Source organism: Equus caballus, chromosome 2, assembly GCF_041296265.1.
Source record: "Equus caballus isolate H_3958 breed thoroughbred chromosome 2, TB-T2T, whole genome shotgun sequence".
Taxonomy (NCBI): domain Eukaryota; kingdom Metazoa; phylum Chordata; class Mammalia; order Perissodactyla; family Equidae; genus Equus; species Equus caballus.
The window spans coordinates 26,914,491-26,941,652 of NC_091685.1; the positions used below are offsets into that span (position 1 = coordinate 26,914,491).

Consider the following 27,162-nt stretch of genomic DNA (forward strand, 5'->3'; position numbering starts at 1 on the left):
CACACCTACAACACACACTCATGCCCCACCTGGAACTCCTCCCGCAGCTGGGACGAGTTACTCTGAGGGTCAATGCGGATCATCTCCTTGTAGGTGGCCTTGAACTCGCTGACAGGGATGGTGGTCTCCCCACACAGGCAGGCCTCCAGGATTGCATCGTGGATGAAGATGTACTGCTCCTGGAACAGAAGGCAAGGCTATGAGGAACCAGGGGGGACTATCAGCTAGAGATTTGGGGGCGGTGGGAGGGGGAAGAAGCTCAAGGCTGAGGTGGGGGCGCTCTGAGGTAGGACGAGTCCACCCACATGTCACAACAGGTTCAACCAACGCTCCTCGAAATGACCTTCGTGGACACATTCACTTATCTCATCTTTCATCCTTGTGAGAAGCTCTGAAGGTGAGGGCCAGCCCAGGGTTATACATCTGATGAGGACACAAACCTGGGTATGTCTTGCCTGCAGAACCTATGACCTTAGCCTGCTGCTGTCTGACCTCACCTAACAGAACACAGTGGGGCTGAGTGTGGGAAAACCCTAAGAGGTCAGCAGGCCAAGTTCGGGGATGCAAAAGAACAGCGGGGAAACCCTGGAGAGGGGAAGAGCCTCAGGACAGCCTCTGACACACCCCCAGCTGTGAGCCCCTGCACAGGGGCCCCAGTCCTGGAGGGGGCAGCGGGAGAGGGCTGCGTCTCCCACCTCCGTCTGGATCATGTTGACGCGCCGGGAGCAGAGGGTCTTCACGCAGTTGTAAATGTCCACGACGCCCTCACACTCCGCCATGTCCAGCATCACATCCAGAACGATGTAGCAACCTGTGCGGCCAGTGCCCGCGCTGGGGGGAGAGAGAGTCCCAGGGCAGCTCAGGGCCTTGGGGAGGAAGCCCAGGACCAAGGAGATGAAAAGAGGGGCCCTGGGGCACCTGGCCATATCTACACCACACAGGGGATGGAGGCACAGAGAGACCGCACCGGGGGCACAGATGAGCCAGGGAGAAGGCTGCTGGCAGAGTTGTGGTGGAATGTGATAGAGGACGGGCCTTGGGGAAGGAGAGGGGGAAAGGGTAAGGAGAATGAGGGGGTGAGACTTAGCAACTTTGATAGAGGGAGAGGGACAAAGGTGATGCTCAGAGCTTAACCTAGAATGTTCTTGCCTCCTCGATATCCCCCAAGTCTCCTGGCCATCCTTCAAAGCCCCACACACCCACACCCACTGAGAGACTGGGTAGAGCCTCCCCAATCCGTCCAGCAGATGTCATTCTCCTGCGCTCCCCGAGCAATCTGGGCAGGCTTTTATTAAAACACTCTTCCTGCTATGTGGTCGCGGCTTATGTGGCTGGCTCCCTGACCCCCCTGGGAGCTCATCAAGAGCTGGGCTGTCTCGCGTCCATCACTAGGATCCCCACGCTCAGCACCAGGCTGAGGAGATTTGAGAGGAGCGGGGAGAAGACAAAGATGACACCAAGATTTCAAACTTGAAAATGGTGGCATCAAAGTGTTGGCAAGAACACGTGGCAATGGGGTGTCCCGCACACCACTGCTGGGGGCTTAAATCAGTACAACCACTTTGGAAAACTGGCAGTATCTGCTAAAGCTGAATGTTCGCACAGACAGCAATTCCACTCCTCCATACACACCTCACCCCAATGCGTGTGCACGTGGGCCAAAAGACGTGCCACAGAAGGTGCTCAGCAGCACTATTCATAACAGCTCAGAACGGGAAACCACCCAAATGCCTATCAACAGTGGAATGGATAAACACACTGGGGTTTATTCATCCGGCGGTGCAGCAGACAATCTGGATGAATCTTACAAGCATAAGGTGGAGGGAAAGCAGTCAGACCCAAAGAGCACACACAGTGCGATTCCATTTATGCAAAGTGCAAAACAAGGGTTTAGCAGTCAGGAGAGTGACTGTTCTGGGAGGGAGGAGGCGGATACAGACCAGAAGGCGGGTCAAGGGGGCTTCTAGGGGCTGCTAATGTTCCGTTTCTTGATCTGAAGTGTGGTTATTTCACACGTGTGTTCAATGAATTTTTGTGAAAATTCATAAAGTGATATACACACTTATTATTTGTGCACCTTGTTTAAGTACATTATACATTAATAAAATTTTATTCCGAAAAGACAGTACCTTAAATAGGCCTAAAGAAATCAAAAAGAAGCTGGTTTGGGGACAGGGCAGGAAAATGAATGAGTCTGCCACGTGGCATTTGGGAAGCTGATAAGAACCCTAGGAGAGGAGCCAGGACGAGATAGAGAGGCCAAGGACTTGTGGGCCCAGGGGACTCACCAACGTCACAAGGGTCAGAGGTTAAGCTCTCCAGGGGTAGAGAGGGGACAGGAATAAGACAGGGCACTGGGTCCCCACTTAGGAAGGTATGGAGCCAAGGGGGAGGCAGAGCAGAGAGGAAGGGCCATTGGGGTCACAGGAGCCAACCAAGGCAGGGCTGGGAAAGGAGGGAGTGAGGTCAAAGCTGCAGAGAGTGAGAAGGCCCAGGGCGAGGAAAGGCCCTGGGTTTGGAGAGAAGGCGAGGTCCCTCCCAGCACCTGGGCCAAACCTAGCACAGGGCAGGCGTGCAGTGCATACTGCCTACGTGGAAGCAGACAGCACTCTATCTTCACCAGCCCCTGCACCTCCGTGTCTCAGCGCCTCCTCGGCATCCAGGCCCAGGGCCTCACAGGTCTCAGGGAGCATAGGACAGGGCCAACCTCAGTGCCGAAGCTCAAAGGGCAGATGGTCCTTGGGGGTCCTTCTCTCCTGTCCTCTAAGCAGGATGAACCCAAGCCCAGCCTCCTGGAGGGACCGTGAACCAACCCCACTCCCAGCCCCTCCTCTCCTGGGGATTCCCAGCGCCCCACCTGCAGTGGATGACGATGGGCCCAGCGTCAGGGGGCGTGGAGGCCTTCACGCGCCGGATGAAGGCCAGCAGCCCAGTAGCATGGTAAGGGACACCATGCTCCGGCCAGGCCGTGAAGTGGAACTGGCGGACCTCATGCCGGGCAGTGTAGCCTCTCTGGGGAGACAACAGTCAGAGTCACTGCTGGCATCTATTAGACACCTGCTGTGTGCCAGGCCCTGTGGTGAGCATCTCACCACAGATCTCAATTAATCCCAGTAATAAACTTATAGGGTGGAGGTTAATGACTCATTGCCCAAGCACGAAAACTAGGGCTCAAGGAGAAGAAACCACTTGCCCGCAGTTAGATGAGACAGATATGTGGGACTTGGGCCGGAGTCTCCTTGATCCTAAACCCATGCCATTAACACCCTCCTCTGCGGCCAGACTACGGTGTAACCCTAGCAGGATATTTTGACTCCCTGGTCTTAGTTTAAAGGGGGAAATCTCTTTCCTCTGAGGATTTTACAGAGGATCAAACGGGATCATGGACAGGAGAACTTGGCCAGTCACTGACCCTGTGGCCTCTCATGAGTGACGCAGCCACTCAACCTCACTTTCCTCATCTGTAAAATGGAGCTAATGGTAAACACCCAATCCCACAGAGCTTTCCAGGGCTGAAACAAGATGTAAGGGGCTCAGCCCAGCACCCGGCACAGAGCAGGACCAACACCTGGCAGCCACTGTCATCATCTCCATTGTCTCGATTCCTTGTGGAGTGGCCAGCAAAGATGGTTCCCTCCCGTCCCTCCACGGTGCTCACAGCAGTTAAAGAGCAGCTGCCTTGCTGGAGAGGATGGTGGTGCCCTCCTCACCCCGCCTGCTCCTGGCCTGGGGGATGGGGAGGTGGGCTCTGCCTGGAGGGCCAGGTGACGGGACACTCACCCGCTCCAGGGCAAAGGTGCGCACGACATATTCGGCTAAAGTCTCCGTCTTCACCAGCGTGATCTTGATGTCCCCGTACATGTCCGAGTCCTCCGGCCAGTACCGTGAGCATTTCACCTGGAGTCCCCACGGGGCAGGCTCAGTGGGTTCTTTGCTGCCCCCCGTGGCTGCCAGGCCCCCTCACCCCACAGCCCCGCTTACCCTGCCCACCTCCACCAGCTTGGTGATCATGACAATGCTGGAACAGTGCTCCTGCCACACCATGCGCCAGAAGTCGTAGACCATCTCAGGCTTCGGCCCTGGGGACACAGAAGGTGAGTGTCCCTGAGGCTAGGTGTCGACCCAGAGCCGGCACACCCACTCCCCAGCACCCCCACCCAGGCCAGGAGGCTCCTGAGCCCCAGTGGGGGCTTTGTGCTCACCCCGCACACACCCCACCAACTGCCAACTCATGCTTGGAGAGCCCTGGGTGGGGGTAGTATTAGGGAGGGCCTGCCTGGAGACCCTGGCCATCCCCAGGAAGCATAAGTGGACGGCTAGACTCTTGGTCCATAGCACAAGTCTCCAGAAGCGACAGACAGATGGACAGTCAGGGGGAAAAGACAGCCAGAGGGACCCAGGCAGCCCCCAGGCTGAGAGGCACAATCCACACCCATGAGGACGGGGCCTGGGGCCCTTTTGCATGCAACACCTCGGAGACAGACAGAGGGACCAGGGAGCTACAGACAGGCTGAGCATATTGGGGAGGGGCAAACACAGAGAGGGTCAGAGACTGATGGCCAGATTCCAGAAGACTCAGCCGAGAGCAGAGATCAGACAGACAGAGACAGAGGCAGAAGGGAGGCAGATGGGGGTCAAGCAGAGGAGCAGGGAAGGCAGACAGGCGCAGAGGGCACGCAGCACACTGCGGGGCACACGGGGGCACACGGGCAGAGGCGCCAAGTACCTTGAGTGGCTATGAAGTGGTTTGACCTGTGGTAGCCCTGCAACAGGAGAGGAGGGTGTGTTAAGACCCCAGGGGGCAGCCCCTCACTCCCTCAGACCTCCTCTGCCTTCCTCTCCCAGAAGCAGCACACGAACCCAGGGAACTGTCCCGCCGCTTCCCCAGGACCTCCTAACAAGGGTGGCCCTGTCCCTCAGCCCCCGAGCAAGGAGGGAAGTGCGGCTGGGACGCCAGTGTCTTGGTTCTAAACCCATCTTTGCTGTGTGACCCCAGGGAGGACACAACTCCTTTAGGGGCATAGAGAGCCTCCCCATCCATAACCTGGGGATAATTATCCACAAGCAGCTTACAACCCAGCTGGTGTTTGGAAACAAGTAAAGTGCAGGGTGACCCTGCCCTCTCCCCAAAGCCCCAGAGGCCCTAATCAACCCCAGACCCCAGGCTGGGGTCTTGCCAGCTATCCCAGCCCCCGCCGGGGCAACCAGAATGGGCAGGGCCCCTCCCCACTTCCTTAGTCATGTAGAGCTTGGGGGCCCAGAAGAAGGGTTCATGGGGGGCAAATGAGCACAGGGGTTCCTCACGGCCCTCAGATCAAATGGTTTTTAAATCTTTAAAATCAATAACAATAATAAATATTTTGAGACCCTATTATGGCCACGTACTGTGCTAAGCACTTTACCTGAATTTTCTCTCACAAGAGAGGGGCCAAGAGCTACTTCCTCCTCCATCCCCAGAGCCCTCAGGCTGAGAAGAGGGGCAGCTGGTCTCCCACACCGGCCCTGCGGCCACAGCCCCCGAGTCCTGCCCACACGAGATGCCCAGGGCACCAAGGAGGGCAACACAAGACAGGCAAGAAGCACTGAGGGCTGGTGCAAGAGAAGACAGCCCAGCTCGGCCACTCGCCTCAAGTTCCCACACGCCCCCAGCCCAGCTCCCGCAACGCCTCGGGCCTGCGGGCTTCTCGGGCCCAAGGAGCCCTGGAGCCAGACTGCCAGGGTTCAAGTCCCAGCTTTACACAGCTCTCGCCAGCTGTGCGCCCTTAGGCAGATCCCTTCACTTTTCTGTGCCTCCATTTTCACATCTATAATATGGGAATAATTATAGCATTTACCTCCTAGGGCTGTTGTGAGGAGTAAATAGAGTAACGTATGTCAAGGGTTTGGCGCAGTTTCAAGCACCAAGTCAGTACTTGATCAATAGTAGCTGATCATTATCACCACCCCTTTAGGGGTCAAAGAGCACCCCTGAAGCTCCAAAGAGTGCGGATGTCAAGAATTCCCAGGGCAGACAGTGGTTTGCTATAGCGGGTAAGAATCGGAGTCTTGGAGTCAAGGTGATCTGGGTCCCTCGCTGCTCTGCCAAGTAGCAGCTGTGTGACTCTGGGCACCAAAAGGGGGCTTCTTGGCCTCCAATGTACACACAAATCTCCTGGGGATCTTGTTAAAAGGCAGATGCAAAGTCAGAAGGTCTGGGTGGGGCCTGGGATTGTGCATTTCCAACCAGTTCCCAGGTGGTGCTGATGCTGGGCCTCAAAACACACTTGGAGGGGCCGGCCTGGTGGCGTAGTGGTTAAGTTCATGCACTCTACTTTGGCAGCCCAGGGCTTGCATGTTTGGATCCCAGGCACAGACCTACACACCATTCATCAAGCCATGCTGTGGCAACCTCCCATATACAAGAAATGGAGGAGGACTGGCATAGATGTTAGCTCAGGGACAATCTTCCTCATGCAAAAAGAGGAAAATTGGTGGCAGATGTTATCTCAGGGCCAATCTTCCTCACCAAAAAAAAAAAGAGACCACAACACACTTTGAGCACCCAGGTTCTCAGCCTCTCTAAACCTCTGTTCTCCTCTGTAGTATGAGGATAATAGTGAGACATACACCTCAGAGAGTCTGCTGTAGACCTACACACCATTCCCATGAAAATGACCAGAACACAGTCAAAGTTACCAATAATGAAAAGCCTACCAGCATCACTCAGCCCTCACTACCGAAACTTCCCCGGGTCTAGCGTAGTTCCCGCCTGCTGTCTCCCTAGCCACGGCCTCTGCTTCAAGTCCTCTGCAGAGATGCTGGGCAACTGGAGCCAGAGGAAAAGGTGGAGGCAGAGGACGGGAGGGTCCAGCAGAGGTGCTGCCAGTGGCTGCCCTCCCAACCTCAGCACTGGTCCAGCTGGAAACAGGCTGCTCCACTTAAAACCAGTTTGCCTAAGAGTTCCACATGAAAGTAAGGGCCTCTTCTGACTCCCCAGCTCGGTCCCTCCAGTGCCCAGCACACTCAAACACCAGTCAGTAAATACAGTAAGAAGCTAAACAAGGTCTTAAACACATAACCCTCAAAATATCTGCATTAACTTTTGAATTGAATACGGGCATTACTGTACAATTACATTACACAGAGGACGCTGACATGGAAAGTTTAAAATGATCCGATGTTAAAGGAAGATCAATCACCTTGAGCACACCCACTTTAGAGACCAGCGTTAGAGCACTCACTGGTCCTCACACTCTGGGCATCAGCATGTCCTAGGAACCTGCTCCTGGAGTGGTCACCTGAGCCCTCCCTGGAGTCTGACTGGGGAGCCGGGGGATGGGCCACCTGCATTATGGGTAAGACCCTCAGAGCATCCTGATGCTCCCAAAGTCGGGGAACCACAGTCTAGCATAAGGGTTGAGGGCTCAGGCTGGGTTTGAGACCCAGCTCCCAACAGCCGTGAGCAATTTGCTTGACTTTTCTAAGCTTCGATTTTCTCATCTGCCAAATGCAGGTAGGTCCCCACCTGGCAGAGTGTGGTAACAGTGAAACGACGTGCCTGAGGTGCCGGCACAGGGCAGGTGTTCAGCCAGTGACTCTCTTATTAACGTGCATTTGAAGATGTATTAAGCCAAGTGTTCTATGGGTATTTCTCAGGAATCTGACAACATCTAATGGAAATAGGGGGGATTTAAGAGCAGTGGAGATCCTCAGCTCCTAAAGGGGGCGCTAGGGCTGAGCGTATCCACTGCGTTTCCGGCCCTAACATTCCATTTAAATCCGAAAACTTTACAAATCAACTGTTTAAGCGCACTCGGAAGGAGGGCGGACGTCAGGGAGCACATCTGGGTAACTGCCCACCCCCTGCAGAGATGACTGTGGGGCCCTTTCACTTTATGAATTAGACATCTCCATGTTGTCTGAAAGTCTGAAATTTCTGCAATCATAAAAATCAAGAAATATACTTTTAAAAGAAAAAAGGAGATAAAATAGAAAAGGTACCCACAAGATAGCAAACAATCCCATCAGTCATCAAATATCATGAAAATAATATATAGTAAAAATCAAATCAAAGGATCGCTAGATGGATTGGGTTTTTTTTTTAATTCTTAAAAGGCCCAAAGATGGCACTATTTTTAAAACTAGAATACCCAAACTGCTCCCCAAAAGTAAAACATTCAAATTAGGGCTAAACTGAGGGCAGAGTGGTGGGGGCTGAGTGTCAAGCATACTGATCACCAAGGGACTTAAGTCCCTGGTCTTAAGGGGACTGACCAGGGTCGTGCTCACTTCCTTGAAGACCCTGAGCCCCAAGCAGCAGCGACAGGGCACCCAGGGCAGCTCCACCCAGCCCCACCCCACCCATGCCCACGGCCCCGCAGAAGGTGTGGCTAGAGAGGACTCATCGGACATGGGGAGCTGGAGGACAAAGGTGACCGAGGCGGTGGCCGGCGCAGAATGGGACCTGGGGAAGCACCCCCAGTACTGCTGCCCGTCTCAGGGCAGGGCGGATGGGAGGAAGTGCTTACAACAGGGAGAGAGTCGAATCTGCAGCCCTGGGCGGCCCCTGGCCAGGCTGTTGAAATGGACGGTTGGTGTCAGGCGCACGGGTGGAGGGGAAGGAGGACAGAGAGAGAGAGAGAGGGAGAGACAGCTGGAGACTGTGAGAGAGTCTGAGGTACAGCCAGTCAGATAGGAGGAGGAGGAGAAGGAGGAAGAGGAGGAGGAAGGGAAGGAGGAGGGGGAGGAGGAGGAGACGGGAGAGAGATACTTACTTCACGGTTTATCCGAATCTTAATGATTCCAGTGAGGGAACAGTACAAAGCAAAAGAGACAGATATTAGGCTAGAGGCAGATGGAGGTGGACGGAGCACAGCAGTGGCCAGAATGGGCGATGTGAGCAGGGGAGGCAGAGCAGAGACGGGTGGACTGGGGTGGGCCAGAGAGGGGCGAGTGGCATGTCCCTGCCAGGCCCAAGGAGAAGCCGACTGGGACCTTGAGGAGACCGAGGAGAGGCCCCCTGTCACCAAAGCTGCCCAAGTCCAAGAGGTCAGGCCCAGCCAAGGGAGAGGATGGGACGTGGGGAAGAAGGTAAGGAATTCTGGAAACCATGGGGCAGCACATCTGGTCGCCAGGACGAGGTGAAGACAAGGGCGAGGAGAGATCATCTCCAGACTCCCGGACCCCCCAGATACAGGCCTTCCTCCTCCTATGCGCCTCAGGCCTGTGCTCTCCAACTGGCATGTCCCTCCTCTTCCCCTCCAGCCACCCAAAGCCAGCTCAAGCTCTCCTGCCTCCAGGCAGACTGCCAGGACCAACCCTGGCCCTTCCACTAACTGTGCTGTGCAATCTGGGCAAGCCATTCCTCTCTCTGGCCTGTGCCTTCCCACCTCATCTGAAATTAGGTGACTTGCATATTTATGAGTCTCCCCTACTAGAATCCACATGTTCAAGGAAAGCAGGGATGTGTCTGGCTTGGTCACTGCTGCATCCCTGGTCCCCAGCACAATGCCTGGGACAGAGTAGGTGCTCAAAGGATAGCTAACAAATGAATAAATGGTTCTCTGCTGAACTTGGCTTGCTGCAGGGTGGGGGAGTCTGACCAGAGTCCCTGGACTCTGTTTGGTCTCACCCTCATCCACAATTGTGGAGCAGACTCATCTCCTCTTCTTCACCCCCCCAAGCCTAGGCTCCTGGCTTCCTGCCTATCTCTGATCCCACTCTCAGTTCAGCCAGACCCAGCTGCTGCAGTGGATGGCAGGAGAGCCTCATGGTCAGCAGCAAAGGCTTTGGAGAAACAGACAGGCTGAGATTTGAGTTCCTTCCTGACCACTCACTAGCTGTGTGACCTAGGACAAGTAGCTTCACCTCTCTGAGCCCCAGTTTCCTCACCTGTAAAGTGAGGTCATGATGCTAACTACCCATAGGGTGGTTGCATGGATTACACAAAATTAAATATTTGGCATAAAGTGCTTAGCACACTGCTTGGCACACAGTTCATGCTCAATAAACAAGAGTTACTATTCTTAAAGTACCACTCTGATCATGGTGAAATCACTTCTAACCACTCCCTGGTGCCTCTAGGGAAAGCCCCAACTCCTTAGCTCACCATTCGAGGGAGGCCTCACAATCCAGCCCCGCCTGCTCTCAGCTTCATGGTGTATCATGGACTCCCACCTCCAAGCTCTCCCCTCTCACTGAAAGGGGATGCTGCCTCACCTCTCCCCCCTCACTGAAAAGGGATGCTGCCTCACCTGTCCCCCCTCACTGAAAGGGGACGCTCCCTCACCTCTTGGCCCCTCACTGAAAAGGGACGCTCCCTCACCTCTTGGCCCCTCACTGAAAGGGGACGCTCCCTCACCTCTCAGCCATCACTGAAAGGGGATGCTCCCTCACCTCTCAGCCGTCACTGAAAGGGGATGCTCCCTCACCTCTCTGCCCTCACTGAAAGGGGATGCTCCCTCACCTCTCAGCCGTCACTGAAAGGGGATGCTCCCTCACCTCTCCGCCCTCACTGAAAGGGGATGCTCCCTCACCTCTCAGCCGTCACTGAAAGGGGATGCTGCCTCACCTCTCCGCCCTCACTGAAGGGGGATGCTCCCTCACCTCTCCGCCCTCACTGAAGGGGGATGCTGCCTCACCTCTAGGCCTAGCTGTCTGCCCTCTTCCTTTCGTTCTGCTTCACTGAAGCCCCCCCATCTCTCAGGCCCACTTCAGAAGTCTGCAGGAAGCATTCCTGATGGCCACCATCCACTCTGTGCTCCCCTCTGAGCTCCCTGGCACTGACTCCAGGAGGTGGGGGCGCCCAGAACCCAGCCATCTGAACCCTCATTGATTCCCTGACAGGCTCCTGCCCTGCCTGGACAGTGAGCCTGGAGCGGGCGGGGCCAGGTCAGCAGAGATGACAGGGCACGGCACTCACGTCTATGTAGTTGGCGTTAATGTAGTCCGCATCCGGGTCTCCCAGCATCGGGTGCAGTTTCACTCTGTGCCGATCATCTGCAAACACAGAGCAGGCGGCCATGGGGTGGGCAGGGGCTGAACTGGGAGCCCAGAGCTGGGGCAGTCAGGGAAGGCTTCCTGGAGGCCAGAGGTGGGGCGCAGGCAGGGCAGCAAAGAGGACCTAAAGGTTCAGGGCCGAACAGCTGGCTCCAGGTACTGCGGGAAGCAGGCCAGGCCAGGGGATGCTCCCTCACTCAGGCAAGTGACCTCGGGCAGGGGGCTTAATCTCCCAAGCCTGGCTTCCTCATCTGTAAAGCGGGGATTACAAAACGTCCCACTTCACAGGGTTATTGAGAGGAACAAGTGAGATAATGGGTGTAATGCTCAGCGCACAGCTTGGCATTGGGAGGCCCTCGAGAAATGGCAGCCGATACCACTGTAACCTCTGAGGCTGCCCCAGGGCGCTCCCCACCCTAACTCCCTCCCACCCACTGCCCCAGACACCAGGCCCTTCCCAGGACTCACAGGCAGGCATGTGCTCCTGCCGGCTGCCCTTGAGCTTGTCTTTCTTCTTTGTGGCATCCCAGCCTTCAAAGAAGCTCTGCCAGGTGGGAAGTGGTGGTCAGCGGGAGAGGGAAACCCCTCCACTCGTAAGGCCCCTTCCCGTCAACAGGGATGATGTGGGCGGGACCACAGCAAGGGCCAGGTTCAGGGCTAAACGTGGGGCTTGAGAGACATTTTAGAATGAGGGTCAGGTTTAGGGTAAATCCAGGTATGAGTTAGGAATAAGGTAAGGTTAAGGGTCAAATTAAAATTAGGAGGAGGGTGGTGTCAGAGTCCAGATGGAGGCAGGAAGGGATTCAAGTCAGAGTCCAGACAGAGTTTAGGATGAGAGTCAGGGTCAAAGTCCTACTGGGGTTAGGTTAGAGATCAGGGTCAGGTTGGATTGGGGATAGGATAAGGATTACCATCAGGTCCAGATGGAGACTGAGTTAAGAGTCAAGGTCAGATTTCAAATCAGGGTCAGGATGACAGTGAGAAACCAGGTCAGTGAGATAAGAAGGTAGGTTAGGGTCAAAAAGGGTTAGGTCGAATTGATTGTCAGAGCAAGGTCTATCTGGAGCTGGGCTCAGGGCTGCCAGGGCCAGGGTCCACACTGAGGAGGGACCAGTGAGGCCCCGGCGAGGGGTCGTGGCTGGACGGGCCCTGCACCTCGTACTCCTGCTTGAAGCCGTAGCCCTCGGCCGTCTTCATCTGGTTGATGTGCTGAAGGAGGTCGGCCACACGCACCGCGGGATGCAGCTGCCCCGTGTGGTACGGGGAGCCCTTCCGGCCACACGGACGCCGCGGAGAGCCCCCCAGGAGGCTGCTGGCCTCAGTGACCCCACCGCTGCGCTGGTCCCCTGCAGTCAGAGAAAGGGGAAGGGGCTCCTGACACACGCCCAGCCTGGGGAACCCCAGAGGGACTCGGGGTGAGGGGGGAAAGGGAGCAGGCCACCGTGGAGGACGGCTGGGCTGTTCCCTGGAGCCAAGCAGCCTGGCTGCGCCCACCCCATGTGACCTTGGGAAAGTCCCTTCCTTCTGCATCTAGGGTTTCCCGTCTGTCAAAGGAGCGGGTCGCATCTCTGACCTCTGGGGGCCCTTCTGGCGGCGCCCTGCCTGCCGCGATCCTGCCATCCCCTCCCTCTATCCTACATCCAGCGGACTTCATCGTGCTGCCTGCAGGGGGCAGCGCTCGGCAGAGCCCGGAACAGCCCCTCCCTCCCCCTCTTCTAGGGAACAATCCGGAACATTGGCAATTACCCCCATTCAAAGACAAGCAAATCCCGAAATTAGCCCGGCCGCCGCCCCCTCTGCAGATTAACGCAGTCACCTCAATAGAGGGTTTCTCCCGCGCAAGCATTTCCGCTGTCAGCCTGCGCTCAGCCAATCGGGCAGCGGGTCGAGAGGCTCACAGCGCCCCACACCCCCGGGAAAATAGACCCTCCTCCCCAGGCCCACGCCCCAGCTCTACTCAGCAGCATCACCAAGGACATCCCACCCTGGTCCTGAGATCGGGTCCTGGGACTGAGAGCACATGAGAGAACAGCCCCGCTCAGCGACACCACCCCCACACGCTCACTTAACACTCATTTCCCTCCCCCTGTCTGGGGTAAGGTGCAGGGAGCCTTCAAGGCCAGACCCCCGGCATTTCTCACAGCTGTTCTCTGCCCACATCAGAGCCGGCAGGGGCAGGTGGCCAACTCTCAGTGGGGCCTAGATGCTGGTCCCCTCCCTTCCTTGTGCCTTCACACATGCGGGTTCCTCTGGTCCGCACACCCTGCCCCTCCTCTTTTGGCCTGGCAAACTCATTCTCATCCTTCAGGCCTCAGCTGAAATGACCCTCCATGGGGAGACTTCTTGGTGTCTGGCCTCTAATTCCCACCATGACTAACTGACAGAATGAACGCAGGAGCACCGGACAGACGCCCGTGCAGCTCCCCCGCCCCACACCCCAATCCTTGTCTCTGCAAATCAAGGAGACCGCCGGGCCCGCCTCGGTGCCCCCTTCCTGGACCACTACTGGAAAACTGCCTCCAGGTAGAAAGGCGATGGGAAGGCAGGGCCCACTCATTTGTCTCTCTTCTCTCGGGACTCCCAGTCCTGAGCTGCCTGTCACTCCATGTCGAAAACAATTGTGTCACATATTTGATCCACATTTCTAGTTGTTTACAGCTGGTGGGCAAGCCAGTTACACCATCATGGTCAGATGCCCCAAACTCTTGATTTTACAGATGGGGAAACTGAGGTCCAAAGAGGTAAGACCTCCCTAATGTAGTGGTTGCCAAAGTGTCTTCCAGAAAGTAGCAGTGACACCAGATGACTAAGTGGTAGTCCATTAAAAAGAAGAGAAGGAGGACAAGGAGGGGTTCTACGTTTTAAAGGAGACGGGTGAATTCTGGCTTAAACAAAAATAAGTAGGTTATTTCCCTGTAAGATCTCTCAGGGCTTCCCGCAAGGTAGAGTGCATTTTGAATTTCCAAGAGATAGGTGCAAACAGCAGTGATTCACCACCGTCTTTCTCCATGGAGAGCTTTTTTTGTTTGTTTCATGAAATATCCTCGGGGGAACACAGTGTAATATGGAGATTAAGAGCCAATCTCTGGAGTCAGACAGGCCTCAGATCAAATCCCAGCTCTGCCTGTGACCCTGGGGATGGGACTCTCTCTAGACTTCCATTTTCACATGTCAAATGAAGATAAAAACTGTTGCTCTCCATACGATGATGTAAATACTAAATAAGATAATGCATATAAAGCACGCAGCCCGGTGCCCGGCACACAGTGAACGCCTGCGGCTGGCGGCTGTTGGCATCATTAGTAGCCTCCAGGAAAGGGAGGAACCCCTTTAGTCCAGAAAGCCAGGGCAGTTGGTTGACAAGAGAGGGCCTTTCTGTCGTGGTCCTTCTCCACTGTAGGATCTTGGTCCAGGACCTAACAATTCTAAAGAGCATCTACAACAACACACAAGACAAGTGCAAAGATTTCAAGCAAAAGGATTTCAGCTGGCTCAAAGAACTCAGAGACAGAGGGGTCCCAGTGCTGTTCGTGGAAACCATGCGACAGCTCCACAGAGAGCTCTCCAGGTGGAGAAAGGAGCAAACAAGGATGGTGGAGAATCCAGCAGCCCATCCCAGAGACCCCGAGGGGCTGGCAGCTCTAAGGCAGCCTCACAAGCAGGCATGGAATCAGCTTGCAATGGCTAAAGACAAGCAAAAACTGCCCTCTGGTTGGGATCCTGATGGAAAGGCAGAGCCAAATCTGGGCGGCTTCCAGCAGAGCCTGAGAGCGACACAAGGTGTTCTAGAAATAAGGCCAGCAGGAGACAACGGGATGATGGTGCCAAGAGGACCCTCCATTTCCTGGGACCAGAGAAGACAGCTCCCCATCTCCTTGCCCATGAATTCCCATGGGATTTCACAAACACAAACACACACACACACACACACACACACACACTCTCCTCTTCACCCCCACCCCCACCCCAAGGACCAGCTTGCCCACAGCTGGCAGCCCCTGAAAGGGAAGAAGAGAGGAAAGAAGGTGAGAGCCAGCCCTCAGCTTCAAGGTCTCCCAGTCTCTCCCCAGCTCCACCATGATTGTGGGACATCTTTTGGGAGCAACCACCAGACAGCTGACGTTTTAAGAGAAGGGCTGAGGCCCAGAGAAAAGAACCCTGTGTCTAGAGTCACAGAGAACCTGAGTTCAAATTCTGACTCCAGTCACTTGACCTCTCTGGGCCTCAGTTTCCTCATGTGAAAATGAGAATCCTCAGATCTTTCTCAAAGATGAGCACTTTCCCCAATTCCCATCCACCCTCAGATGAAGATGGGCCCCAGTTATACAATCCAAGAGCACTTTATCCTTTTCCTTCACTGTTTGCAGTTAGCAAATGACTTTAAAGAAACACAGCCGGTAATAAAAGCTAACAATAACTAACATATTGAATGCTTTCATATGCCTGGCACAATTCTTAAGTCATTTAATCCTTAGACTATGCCCATGACGTAGGCACTGTTTCATCCCCCTATCCCAATGAGGAAACTGAGGCCCAGAAGGGGCAAGTTATGTTCTCATTAAGTGGCAGCAGTAAGATTCAAACCCAGGCCCATCTGACTCTGGGTCCTGTTGTCCGCCTGCTTTCTCTGTTTCCCCTTCCTGATAAAGGGGCATTTATGGTGATGAAGTAACTGAGGACTTATTTGACAAAACATTTGGCCAGAACCCACTGGTACCCAGAGAGGTCAAGAGCTCTGCAGGGATGGGGGCCAGGAAGGTTTGAGAGTTTTCATAGGCAGAATTTCAGAGACAACGGGAGCACATTCCAACATCTTGGGAACATTCCAGTCGGCTTCTCACGGCCAGCCTGCCACCATTTTACTCAGCATGGTACATCCCTATTTTAAAATTTGCAAATGGAGGAGGTATCAAAATCAACATGGCTTTCTGTTCTAAACTCCAAAACTCTGGCCTCCACTGTTTGGAAAAGCAAAGAAGGAAGTGGAGGCTAGACCAGTTTGGGGCGTGGAGAAAGAGAGAAGGTGCTGAGACTCAGCTCCGGTCTTCTGAACACACCTTGAGTTTCCCAGCCCTCGTACCTTCCCCGTGTCCTGCATCCTGCCTGCAGTGCCCACTCCCCCTCACCGTCAGTCCAATCTTACCCATCTCAGCCAAAACCCTGATCACCCTGGCCCAAAGGTGTCTCTTCTCCAGACTCCGGCAGCACTAATTGTCCCCACCGTCCACATGGCAATTAGCCTGGTGCTGACTTCCTAGGTCAGTCTCGTCTCCCCAAGTAGTGAGTGAGTTCCTTGGGAGCAGAGTCCATGCTTCCTGTCTCTCTATATGTCTATTAAGGACTCTGCAGCAAGGCATGCGCCCACAGGACCCTCACCTCCCCCTCTCCCCAACACCCACTTGAGTTTCAGCCCAGTCAGACCTCTCCATGTTCTCCTGAACATTTGCACAAGCTGTTCTTCCCCCACGCGTGCCCTTCCTTTCCCATCTCTGCCCATCCAAATCCCACCATGCCAGCAGAAGCGGCAATTTGCAACTCAGAAAGACCTGCATGTAAATCCTGGCTCTGCCACTTTCTGGCTGTTTGATCCAGACAAGTGACTTTCCCTCTCTGAGCCTCCATTTCCCCATTTGTATGATGACAGCTACCACGCAGAGCTGTGGAGAAAAGCGAATGAGGGAGATCACAAAAAGAACAGGATAAGTAAGTGCATGTCAATGAATTTGAAAATGTAAATGAAATGGACAAATTCCTAGAGAAGATATAACTTACTAAAAGTGGCTTGAAAAAAATAGAAAGCTTGAATAGTCCTTTACTCCTTTAAATAAATTGAATTAAAAGTTTTAAATTTTTCCATAAAACCAAAAAGAAAGATTGTTTGACGGGTGAATTCCACCAAACTTTCAAGGTGTCAATTATTCCATTTTTCCATAATAAGGAAAAAAGAGAAGAGACCTCAGTATATTTTATAAGACTAATAGCATCTTGATACTAGAAACCAGACAAGGAGTGTACAAAAAAGAAAAATTACAAGCCAATCCCATTCGAGAATACAGCTTTAAAATTTTGAACAATATTATACTGAATCCAACAATACATTAAAAATATAATGCATCGTGGCCAGGATGAATTTATCCCAGCAACTGAAGGTTATTTTAACATTTGAAAATCTAAAAGTGTCTTTCATTTCATTAACAAACTAAAGGAAAAACAAAATATGACATTACAATAAGTGCAGAAAAAATCACTGGTAAATTTCATGTCCATTTAAAATAAAAATCTATAGCCAACTTCGTTCTCAGTATTTTAATGTGAGCAGTGTTCCTTTTAAAGTCAGGAAAACAAGATGAGGATTCCTGCTATAAGTGTTTCCCTTGAACAGAATACTGGGGGTCCCAGGCAGTGCCGTGCAGAAAGACAAGGAAAACAGGATAAGAAATGAGAAAGAAGCAATAGAACTGTCAGTATTCGCAGATGCCTTGACTGTACTTAGAAAATCTGTAAGCTTCTACAGACAAATGAGAATTAACAAGAAAGTTTATCAAGGAGTATGGATGTGAGATCTATATATATACACACAAAAATCAACTGTATTTCTCTATTTGAGCAACAATTAGGAAAGTACTATTTTAAAAGTATACCATTTGTGCTGGGGAAACTGGATCTCCCCAAGCAAAAGAATGAAGTTGGACCCTTATCTAATACCGTATACAAAAATTAACTCAAAACGGATCAAAGACCTAAATGTAAGATCTAAAACTATAAAACTCTTAGAAAAAAATATAGGACAAAATCTCCATGACATTCATCTTAGCAATGATTTCTTGGCTCTGACACCAAAGGCACAGGCAACAAAAGAAAAAATAGACAAATCGGACTTCATGAAAATTTAAACATTTTGGGCATCAAAAGACACTATCCACAGAGTAAAAAGGCAACCCACAGAATGAGAGAAAATATTCGCAAATCATATATCTGACAAAGGATTAATATCCAGAATATATATAGAACTCCGAGAACTCAACAATAAAAAAACAAACAACCTGATTCAAATATTTTCCAAAGAAGATACACAAATGGGCAAGAGACACGTGAAAAGATGTTCAACGCACATCATTCATCATTAGGCAAATGCAAATCAAAACTGTGAGATGCCATCTCACACCCATTAGGATGACAGCTATCAAAAAAAAATAAAATAAAATAACTATCGGTGAGAATGGAGGGAAATTGGAACCCTTGTACGCTGTTGGTGGGAATGTAAAATGGTACAGCTGCTATGGAAAACAGTATGGCAGTTCTTCAAAATATTAAAAATAGAACTCCTATAAGATTCAGCAATTCCACTTTTGGGTATATACCCAAAAGAATTGAAAGCAGCATCTCAAAGAGATATTCACATACCCATGTTCAGAGCTGCATTATTCACAACAGTTAAAACATGGAAGCAACCCAAGCGTCCATCAACAGACGAATAAGAAAAGTGTGATAGATACAAACAATGGAATATTATTCAGCCTTAAAAAGGAATGAAATTCTAAAAGATGCTACAACATAGATAAACCTTGAGGACATTACGTTAAGTAAAATAAGTCAGTCACAAAAGACAAATACCGTATGATTCCACTTAGATACTTATAGTGGTCAAAATCATAGAGACTGAAAGCAGAATGGTGGTTGCCAGGAGCTAGGAAGAGTGGGGAATAAGGTGCTATCGTTTAATGAGTGTAGAGTTTCAGTTTTACAAGATGAAAAGAGCTATGGGGATGGAGGGTGGTGATGGCTGCACAACATTATGAATGTATTCAAAGCCATTCAGCTGTACGCTTAAAAATGGTTATGAAGGTAAATTTTATGTTATGTGTATTTTACCACAATAAAGAAAAAGTGTACGATTTGCAATGGAAATCAAAACTATAAAGGACCTGGGGGTACATCTAACAAAAGATGTACAAGATCTTATGGAGAATATTATTGAAAGACACTCAAAGACCTAAATAAATGGGGTGATATATATCATATTCATCAATGGAAAGACAATTTCACAAGATGTCAGTTTTCCCCAAATTGATCTATAGGTTCAATACAAACCCACCCACCAAAATTTTCCAAGGAACTTGCAAAAGTGATCCTAAAATTTATAAGAAAGAGAATGAGGACAAATATAGCCAAGACACCCTCGACAGAGAACAAAGTCGGGAGGGCTTGATGTTCCAGATATCAAGACAGATTACTACAGTAATTAAGCTGTGTGGTATTGGCTCAGGAATCACCAAATTAGCCAAAGAAAGAGAATAGGGAGCCAAAACACGATCCACATACATATGGGAATGTGAGCTGTGACAAGGTGGCACCGCAAGTCAGTGGTGAAAGTATGAACCGCAACAACTGAGGCCAGGATAGTTGGTTTTCCCCACAGAAAAAATAAAATAAAATCCTTAATTCATATCACACACAAAAATCAATTACAGATGGGTAAAGATTTAAATGTAAAATGCAAAATATCAAAAGTTTTAGAAAAAAGTAAAAAACATTTTATGACCTTGCGTAAGGAAGAATTCTTTAAGAAAACGGAAAAAGGAGAAATCAAAAAGGAAAAGCTTGATGAACGTGACTAAATTGAAATAAAAACGTGTTCATCCAAAGACACTATAAATAACCTACAAAGATGAGCCACAAATTGGGAGAAGATATTTGCAATTCATAAGTGACAAATGTGTATCATCCTAAATATATAAAGAACTCCTAAAAACCACTAAGAAAGCAACAGAAAAACCAATAGAAAATTAGGTAAAAGACATGAACAGGCATTTCATGGAAGAAGAAACCTGAATGGCCAATAATGATTTGAAAACATGTTGCACCTCATTAGTAATCAGAGAAATGCAAATTAAGACTATAGAGAATCACCATTTTATACAAACTAGCTTGACAAAAGTGAAGAAGCCTGGCAAATTCTGAGCTTGACGCAGAACCACAGAAACTCTTGTACATTGCTGTGAGGCGTGAACCCAGGCACAGCCACTTCGAAAAACAATTTGGCACTGTCTTATAAAGTGGAACGAGCGCATCCTCTCTAATCCAGCAGTCCTGCTTCTAGAACCTCCTGTGCAGGTGCATCTGGAGAGTCATTTAAGAATGTTCACTGCAGCCTCATTTGTAATAACAAGAAAACCAGAAGCAAATGAAATGTCCACGGATGGCAGAATGGAGAAATAAACTGTGATCCGTTCATACAATGGAAAACTATTCCTCAGAGAAAATAAATGAACGACAGCGAAACATCCACCTGGGCAAATATTAGAAACATGATGTTGAGTTGAAAAATAGAGTGTGATTTCATTTTTTTAAAGCTCAAACATGAGAAAAATTATATAATGCGCTGTCTGGGGATACACGCAGACATGGTAAAACTACCCCAAAAAAGGCAAGAAAATTATAAACACAAATTGCAGGGGAATATTTACATCTAAGAGGGAAGCAGGGGATACAGTTAGGGAGGAGCATACACATGGTGTTCCAGTTCACCAGTGGGATTCATTGGTGTTTGCTGTATTATGACTTTATGACTTTCATAAACATTACGTGTTTTCTTTTGTAAAAAATCAGCACTAAATAGAATAAAAAGATGTGCGATCAGCAATTTACGGCAAGCTCCTAGCACATCCAGCTGAATCACTATACTCTTCCCGCATGCCAGGCACAGCACTAAATGATGTACACACAATATCTCAGTTAGTCTTCCAGCAGTCCTAGCAGCAGAGATGATTTTTATCCCCATCTTATACATGATGAGAAAGCAGACATCCAGAGAGGTTAAGCAACTTGGCCCAGGTCACACAGTTAAGAGGATCTGAGTGGCAACCCAGGCCTGTCTGACTCCAGAGCACTCTCTCTTAGCCACTAGCCTCCTGCCACTCTCAGCAGGCACTCAATAAGCCAGCAGACTGCTCTGACCCCTCTGATCACACAGCATCACTCTCTCCTCTGAGTCCCCAGAGCATCTCTCACAATTAACATGTGACTTCGCGTTCCTTTTATAGAGTCTGTGTCTAAGTCCTCAATTTTCCTAAAGCTCCTCCAGTACCAAGGGAATGCCTGTGCCTTCTGTGTACTTCCAGTGCCAGTGCTGGTACCCAGCAGGAGCACAACAGATGCTTCAATCTTGGTTCAGGGTGTTCCAGAACTCATCCAATGCCGGGGGGAGGGGGAGGGGAGCCCAGAGCCATGAGGAAGAAGCCCCAGGGCCCCAGCACTCACCCCGGGGGCTGTAGCCGTGGGCATCCATGAAGGACAGGCCCAGCCGCTCATCCTCCTGCAGCGTGCTCTGGTCTGTAAAGCTCCGGTCCACGGCGCTCATCATGTGGGTCTTCTCCTGGCGGTAGTTGACGGTGGCCTTGGTCATGTTCACCGGCTTCCTGCAGAGGGGGTTCACGGGAGACGCAGGCCTGAGTGGGCAGGACAGAGCCCAGAGGCGGATGGGGAGGCCAAGCCATCAGGGGGCCTTGAGGCCAGGAGTCATTCTAGAAGCATCCCTGAATGCTGAGGGGGCTCTGCCTCCATCCTTTGCTCACCAGAACCAGAGAGCTGCCACTTGCCCCCAAAGAAGCCGCAGGGTCCCTGCCCTGGGGACCTTTGCTGAGAACAACAGATGGAGCAGCAGTGGCCTCGGACTGGGACCTGGCTCAGAACTCTCACCGGCATCAAGGGCTCCGGAAATGGGAAGGAAAGTCACTCTGGGCCTATTTTGGTGTCACAGCAGATAGACATCCCACCCCAAACTAGAAGGATGACTGCCCCAGCTCCAGCCCCAGCATCCTCCCTCTCCAGCCCCAGCTTCCTCATACTCCATCCTCCTTTCCCCTGTCCTCGTCTGCCCTGAAAACTCCTTTACTCCTGCAGTAGGGAGGGCTATACTCCTCCTTCAGGGCAGTCTGGCTGGTGCTCAGTCAGTGCTCAGGAGTCCTCCCCTGGGCACAGAATGAACCGTGGCGCCTTCTTGCCCCCAGAATGGTCCAACCACAGGCCACACTAGACATGTAAAGAGATCCGCACAGGGTCTATATTCCCGCCACTGCCCACCAGTCCAAACTGCCACTGGAAGCAGCAGAGAGAGGGTAAGAGGCCCCAGTCCCTCTTGAGAGGGCAGAGCTTCCAGAAAGGCCCCTGGACAAGGGTCCCGCACAGCCCAGGCCTCCAGCCCAGCTTTACAGACAAGGATGGCAGTTTGTGACTCCAGGGGAACTCAAGGAAAATGGGAGGGAGGACAGAGAGTAGGGGGCAGGGGTGCAGCTCCAGGATGGAGGGGCCCAGCACAAGCAAAGAGGAAGTGACTTGGGACCCTCATGAGACTGGAGAGGAGCCAGGGGCCCAATCACAGGGAAGGCTTGAGACAGCGAGCCATTGCCTGCACAGCGCTGCAGCATGCAGGACGTGGGGTAGACCCGAGAAAGGACTTCCATGTTATGAGGGCTCAGGGACGCAGATCATCCATGGAGACGAAGAGGCCAATGAAAGAATATGCCCAGACAGCCAAACACCAATCAACCTGTCCTGGCTCAAGAGCTGCCCAGGGCAGGGGAAGGACAGGAGGGCCTCTGGACACTCCTACTGCAGGACTACAACGTCCTTCCCATGCTGAAAAGATGACTCTGTGTCCACGCTGGGGACCAATGATGCTGTGCACTGAGGTGGGCACAGCCTTCGCAGTCTGGAGGAGAGACAGCTCAGCGGGCACAGGCCTCCAACTCCCAGGCTCACCCCAGGCTCTGGGCAGCGCCCTCGCTGTGACCAGGGCAGAGCCAGGAGCCCTCTGGGGGCAGGTGAGGAGAAACCTCTGTGGCAGCGACCTTGACCATCAACGTGAGAGAAGGAGGAGGAAGGAGGGAGGGAAAGGAGGCGGGGCGTGGAGAGATCAGGAGGATCCAGAGGAGGAGGAGGAAAGTAAGGGACAACGACAAGAGAGAGAGGGATGGGGAAGGGGACAGACAGAGGGACAGGCCAGACACCAGCAGCCCCCAGGGAAGACAGACAGAGCGCCGTGGACAGAGGACAGCTGGTCAAGCTGGCTGAACCAAGGTGCCCAAGGAGGACTCGTCACAAGGGGACACTGGCCGAGAAGGCAGTCTCCAGTGGAGTACCACAGGGCTCTGTTCCCACCCAGGCTGGTGGCCCACTAGGAAGAACCACAAACACCAACCAACCAGATCCGCAGAAGACAGAACCCGGGAGGGACACCGACACTGCCCGCCTCCAGCTGACCCCAGGGTGAGATTAAGCAGATGGAATATGGGCACATGGAAAGTTCTGCATTTAGGCTCGAGAGTTAACTGCGCAGCAGAGAGGGAGGGAGAGCTGCCTGTCAGCGCTTCCTGCAAAAGCAGCGCTGGAGGCTCCGCGGGGCTGACAGGGTTCAGTTGCTGGAAAAGCTAACGTGACATCGGGTGACATCGATGCAAGCAGAGGGTCCAGGGAGGAGGAGGTGAGACCACCATCCTCTGTGCTGGCCCAGGGCCACCTGAGCCTGCTCTGCAGGGAGGGAGAACAAGCACAGGTGGGGGAATGTTCTGGAAGGCTTGCAGAGTCAGAGGACACAGAGGCAGAAGACGGGGTGCCCTCAGGAGGCCATGGAATCAGACGGTGACCCCAGCTCTGCACCTCCTGTGACCTCTGACAGGGCCCTAACCTCTCTGAGCCTCAGTTTCCCCATCAGTAAAATGGAGCGATGGCAGCACCTGCTTCTCAGGGCAGCCGTGAGGCTTCGGTGTAAAGAACTGAGCCCAGAGGAAGCGCCCAGGAGACGGCGGGTCTGGGAGCCTGGGGCTGCCCCATTGGAGAAGTTGCTCGTGGCCCTGAGAGCTGCCTGCACCGTGGGGAGAGCTGCCAGCGTGGGGACAGGTGTGCCCCACAAGCACACACACACACATGGGCTGCCGACCCCAGAACGGGGCCTGTGTGAGGACCCTCCTGGGCATGGACTGTGGTCTGGCGTCAGGAAGTCCTGACCAGCAGGAATGGCTCACGGACACAAGGGGCTGCCTCTGGGGGCGAGAGGACACCAGGCTCAGGGAGGTCAAGCGACTCATCCACGGCGACTCAGCAGAGCCTGGTCTGGACCTGAGACTCTGACGACAAGCCAGCGCTCATGACCTCCACGCCAGGAGGACGACGGGGAGGAGGGACAGAGCAGAGGAGGGACGCTGAGGCAGAGGTGGCCCTGGAGGAGGGGCTGACACTCGGCCAGGCGGGGGGTGGGGCCCAAGCCCAGAGGGGTAGCGTGGCGGCTCCCCGTCGAGGGCCTGGACCCCAAGGCGGGTGGAGCTACTTACGGGTAGCAGGAGTAGGCATAGTGGTCTCTCCTGGCAGCATGCAAAGAGAAGAGCACAGTCGGCCCCTGTCCTGCCACAGGCCCGGCAAGGGCTGCGCCCAGCCCGCAGGGAGGGCCCTGGTGCTTTCCGTGCTGGGGAGGGGGCTGGCCAGGGACCCGACAGGTCAGAAGGGCCCTCCTCGTCCCAAGGGCCAGCTGGGCTCAGTCATTGAGGACCAGGACCCAAGACCCCTTCCGGAACCTTCCCCAAGCCTGCCACTGGAGTGAGGAGGAAGTGGGAAGCACTCTGAGGGGAAGCAGAACTTTCACACACAGTCACAGACACACACATTCACAAAGAGAAATACACACACTTGTACACTCACACACAGACACGCTCATATGGATACAATACACACACACTCATACACATAGAAACACACTGACACACTCATGCACTTAAAAACACAGACATACAAACATGCAGACACACTCATACACACACAAAGACTGACACACACAGATACATACACAGATAAATATTCATAAACACACACACACGGGTGCACACAATCACACAATCAACGTCACGCCCTCCCCCAGGGCTGCACTCACCCTGCATATGGCCCCCACCCTCAGTCCCAATGCCACTCACACCTGCAGGCCCTTCAGCCCTGAGGGGACAGCCCTGAGCATTCACCTGTGCCTGAGAGGGACCGTGGCTGGGGCGGGGAGGGGCGGCAGGGGGCGGGGAGGACTCCAGCTGGACGCCAGAGCGAGCCTGGGCTGCCCTCACCACCCAGATTGCCCCTGGGAGTGGGATCCATTAAAGAGGCAGCCCACCTCCTCGTGGGCACCCAGCGCACGCATAGGTCAGGAGCTCTGGGTTACCGCTGTGCACCCCCAGAGAGGAGGCTGAGCAGGTCTGGTCCCACGGCACAGGTGGGGAAGCTGAGGCTGGAGAGTCATGGTCAGCCCAGGACTCTGGGGGTCAGTAGTGGAGCCCAGAGCAGGACCAGGACCCCAACTCCAGAGCCAGCTCCCTCCTGAGGCCCCATCCAGGCCCATCCAGGGGTCCCCGAGCCACCGCCCCCACATCACTGGGCAGCAGGGACCCCAACGCTGACGTTGCTGATAGAGGGAAGGCAAGCAGAGAAGGGAGAGGAAGACTGAGGCCCAGTCAGGGCAGGAGACTGGCTGGAGTCACACATCACATTGATCCAGGGCCCTGCAGCTGGTCACAGAGGCCTCAAAGGGGCAGGACAGCTGAAGGAATGGCATTCTTCTGGTCTCAGCTGAAATCCATGACTTCTGAGGGCCTTCCTGACCGCTCCCCCATAATCACCACATCACATCCCCCTTTACCCTCTCTCTGCCCTCACCCCAGCACCCCATCCTTTCCATAATTCATAATTATCCATTTGGGCTTTTTCTGGTTTAATCCCGGGCTCCCCACTGGCCACAAAGCCGCAGAGGGCAGCATCCTGTTCCTGTCTGTCCACTGCTGGATCCTGGGGCCAGGACAGCACCCAGCACATTATGATCCCTCGAGAAACAGTTCATTGAATTGAGTGATCAATAAAGGAGGGAAAATAAATAAAAGAACGCCACCCCCAGAAGCCTCTATTTCCTCCTCTAAACAAGCGAGGATGATACTAACTCCCAGGGGCCGTGGGAGGCTGAAGGAACAGGAAGTGCATGCTCAGGTCCTCCCTGCCTCCTCCACCTGCAGAGTTGGGCATGGGGGGCTCGGGAGGACCTGACTCCCCGGGGCCAGACCCCGGGGAGACACAGCCTACAAGACAGACCCTCCTCTACTCTCATGGAGCACTCCGTCCAGCAGGGAAGAGAAACACTGAGTACAGCGCTACAGGTACGTAAAAGAAAAAGCAGGGAGAAGACGACGCTGCCAAGAAGGGCGGACTCCGGAGGCAGAGTTAGGGACCTGACCCAGCCTGGGGTGCGCCAGGCTAGCCCTTCCTTGCCCTGGAGTTCCCAGGGGCGGGTGCACCCAGCCTCGTTGTCCACACGGCAGGGCAGGATGGAGAATCTGATGCCTCCTCCCAAGCTGGCCCCCCGGGCTGCCTCCTTCCTCCAACAGGGTACACGGGAGGCAGCTGGGTAACTGGCCTCCCTCAGCAACCTCCTCATCTGCCCATGACATTCGCACCCCAAGGTGATCTGAATGCCCCCATCCCTGCCAGGGCTGCTCTGTCCCAGGACACCCCGCAATGCAGACCGGGGGAGCCCTGAGGAGCACAGTAGACCCTGAAGGCCAGGCTGGATTCAGGGGGACGCAGTGAGGTGCTAGAGAAAGGGGCTGAATGGCTTTAGAGGAAGGAAGGAGGTGCCGGGGGACCCTAGAGCTTTTGGGGTCCCCTGGAAGGGTTTGTGGGCTGGCAGCTGCGTAAAGCGGAGGGTTTCCTAGTGAGGCGCTGGCAGCATCTCTGACCATCCTCTCTTGGGCCCAACACTCTCTGCAGGGGTGAGGGACATCCCCCATCCTGCCACGCCTCTCTCCTGGAGGGTGGATTTCAAGGCCTCAAACACTACCTGCAGCTCCCCAAACTCTCCCCCTCTCTCACAGCTCTCTCCATCTGCCTCACGCCCCAGTCCCCGGAGCCAACGCCCAGACAGACAGGCACTTGCCCCTTCCAGGCAGCACCTACTGCGCGCCGGCCGTGGTGAGACCCTTCAGAGCCCCAACTGTGAGAAGCACAGCTCTGCGGTCAGGCCTGGGTTCAATCCCTCCACCCATCGGCCAAGCGACACGGCAAGTCACTAAATTACAGTTTCCTCATCCGTGAAAAGGGAGGTGGACCAGCTTTGTGGGTCAGGATCCAAGAAGCAAATGTCCTCTGATGTATCCTGAGTGCACA

The 27,162-nt window shown here is 53.1% G+C and overlaps 1 protein-coding gene across 12 annotated transcripts in view; it reads right to left on the minus strand.

Moving 5' to 3' along the window:
• The window catches only part of PTPRU (protein tyrosine phosphatase receptor type U), a 79,339-nt gene that overhangs the window by 10,139 nt on the left and 42,038 nt on the right, over positions 1-27,162 (minus strand). The window contains exons 15-26 of one of the 12 annotated variants that reach the window (XM_070250105.1): positions 24,306-24,335; positions 21,238-21,395; positions 12,133-12,323; positions 11,446-11,521; positions 10,901-10,977; positions 8,754-8,771; positions 4,727-4,763; positions 3,991-4,079; positions 3,781-3,897; positions 2,858-3,012; positions 696-831; positions 30-179 (exon numbers count right to left, since the gene is read on the minus strand). In XM_070250105.1, the coding sequence (XP_070106206.1) occupies positions 30-179; positions 696-831; positions 2,858-3,012; positions 3,781-3,897; positions 3,991-4,079; positions 4,727-4,763; positions 8,754-8,771; positions 10,901-10,977; positions 11,446-11,521; positions 12,133-12,323; positions 21,238-21,395; positions 24,306-24,335 (1,234 nt within the window). Of the gene's footprint in view, positions 1-29; positions 180-695; positions 832-2,857; positions 3,013-3,780; positions 3,898-3,981; positions 4,080-4,726; positions 4,764-8,753; positions 8,772-10,900; positions 10,978-11,445; positions 11,522-12,132; positions 12,324-21,237; positions 21,396-24,305; positions 24,336-27,162 lie in introns of all 12 variants that reach the window. The other 11 variants (XM_070250099.1, XM_023634822.2, XM_023634818.2 and 8 more) reach the window with 11 other exon arrangements.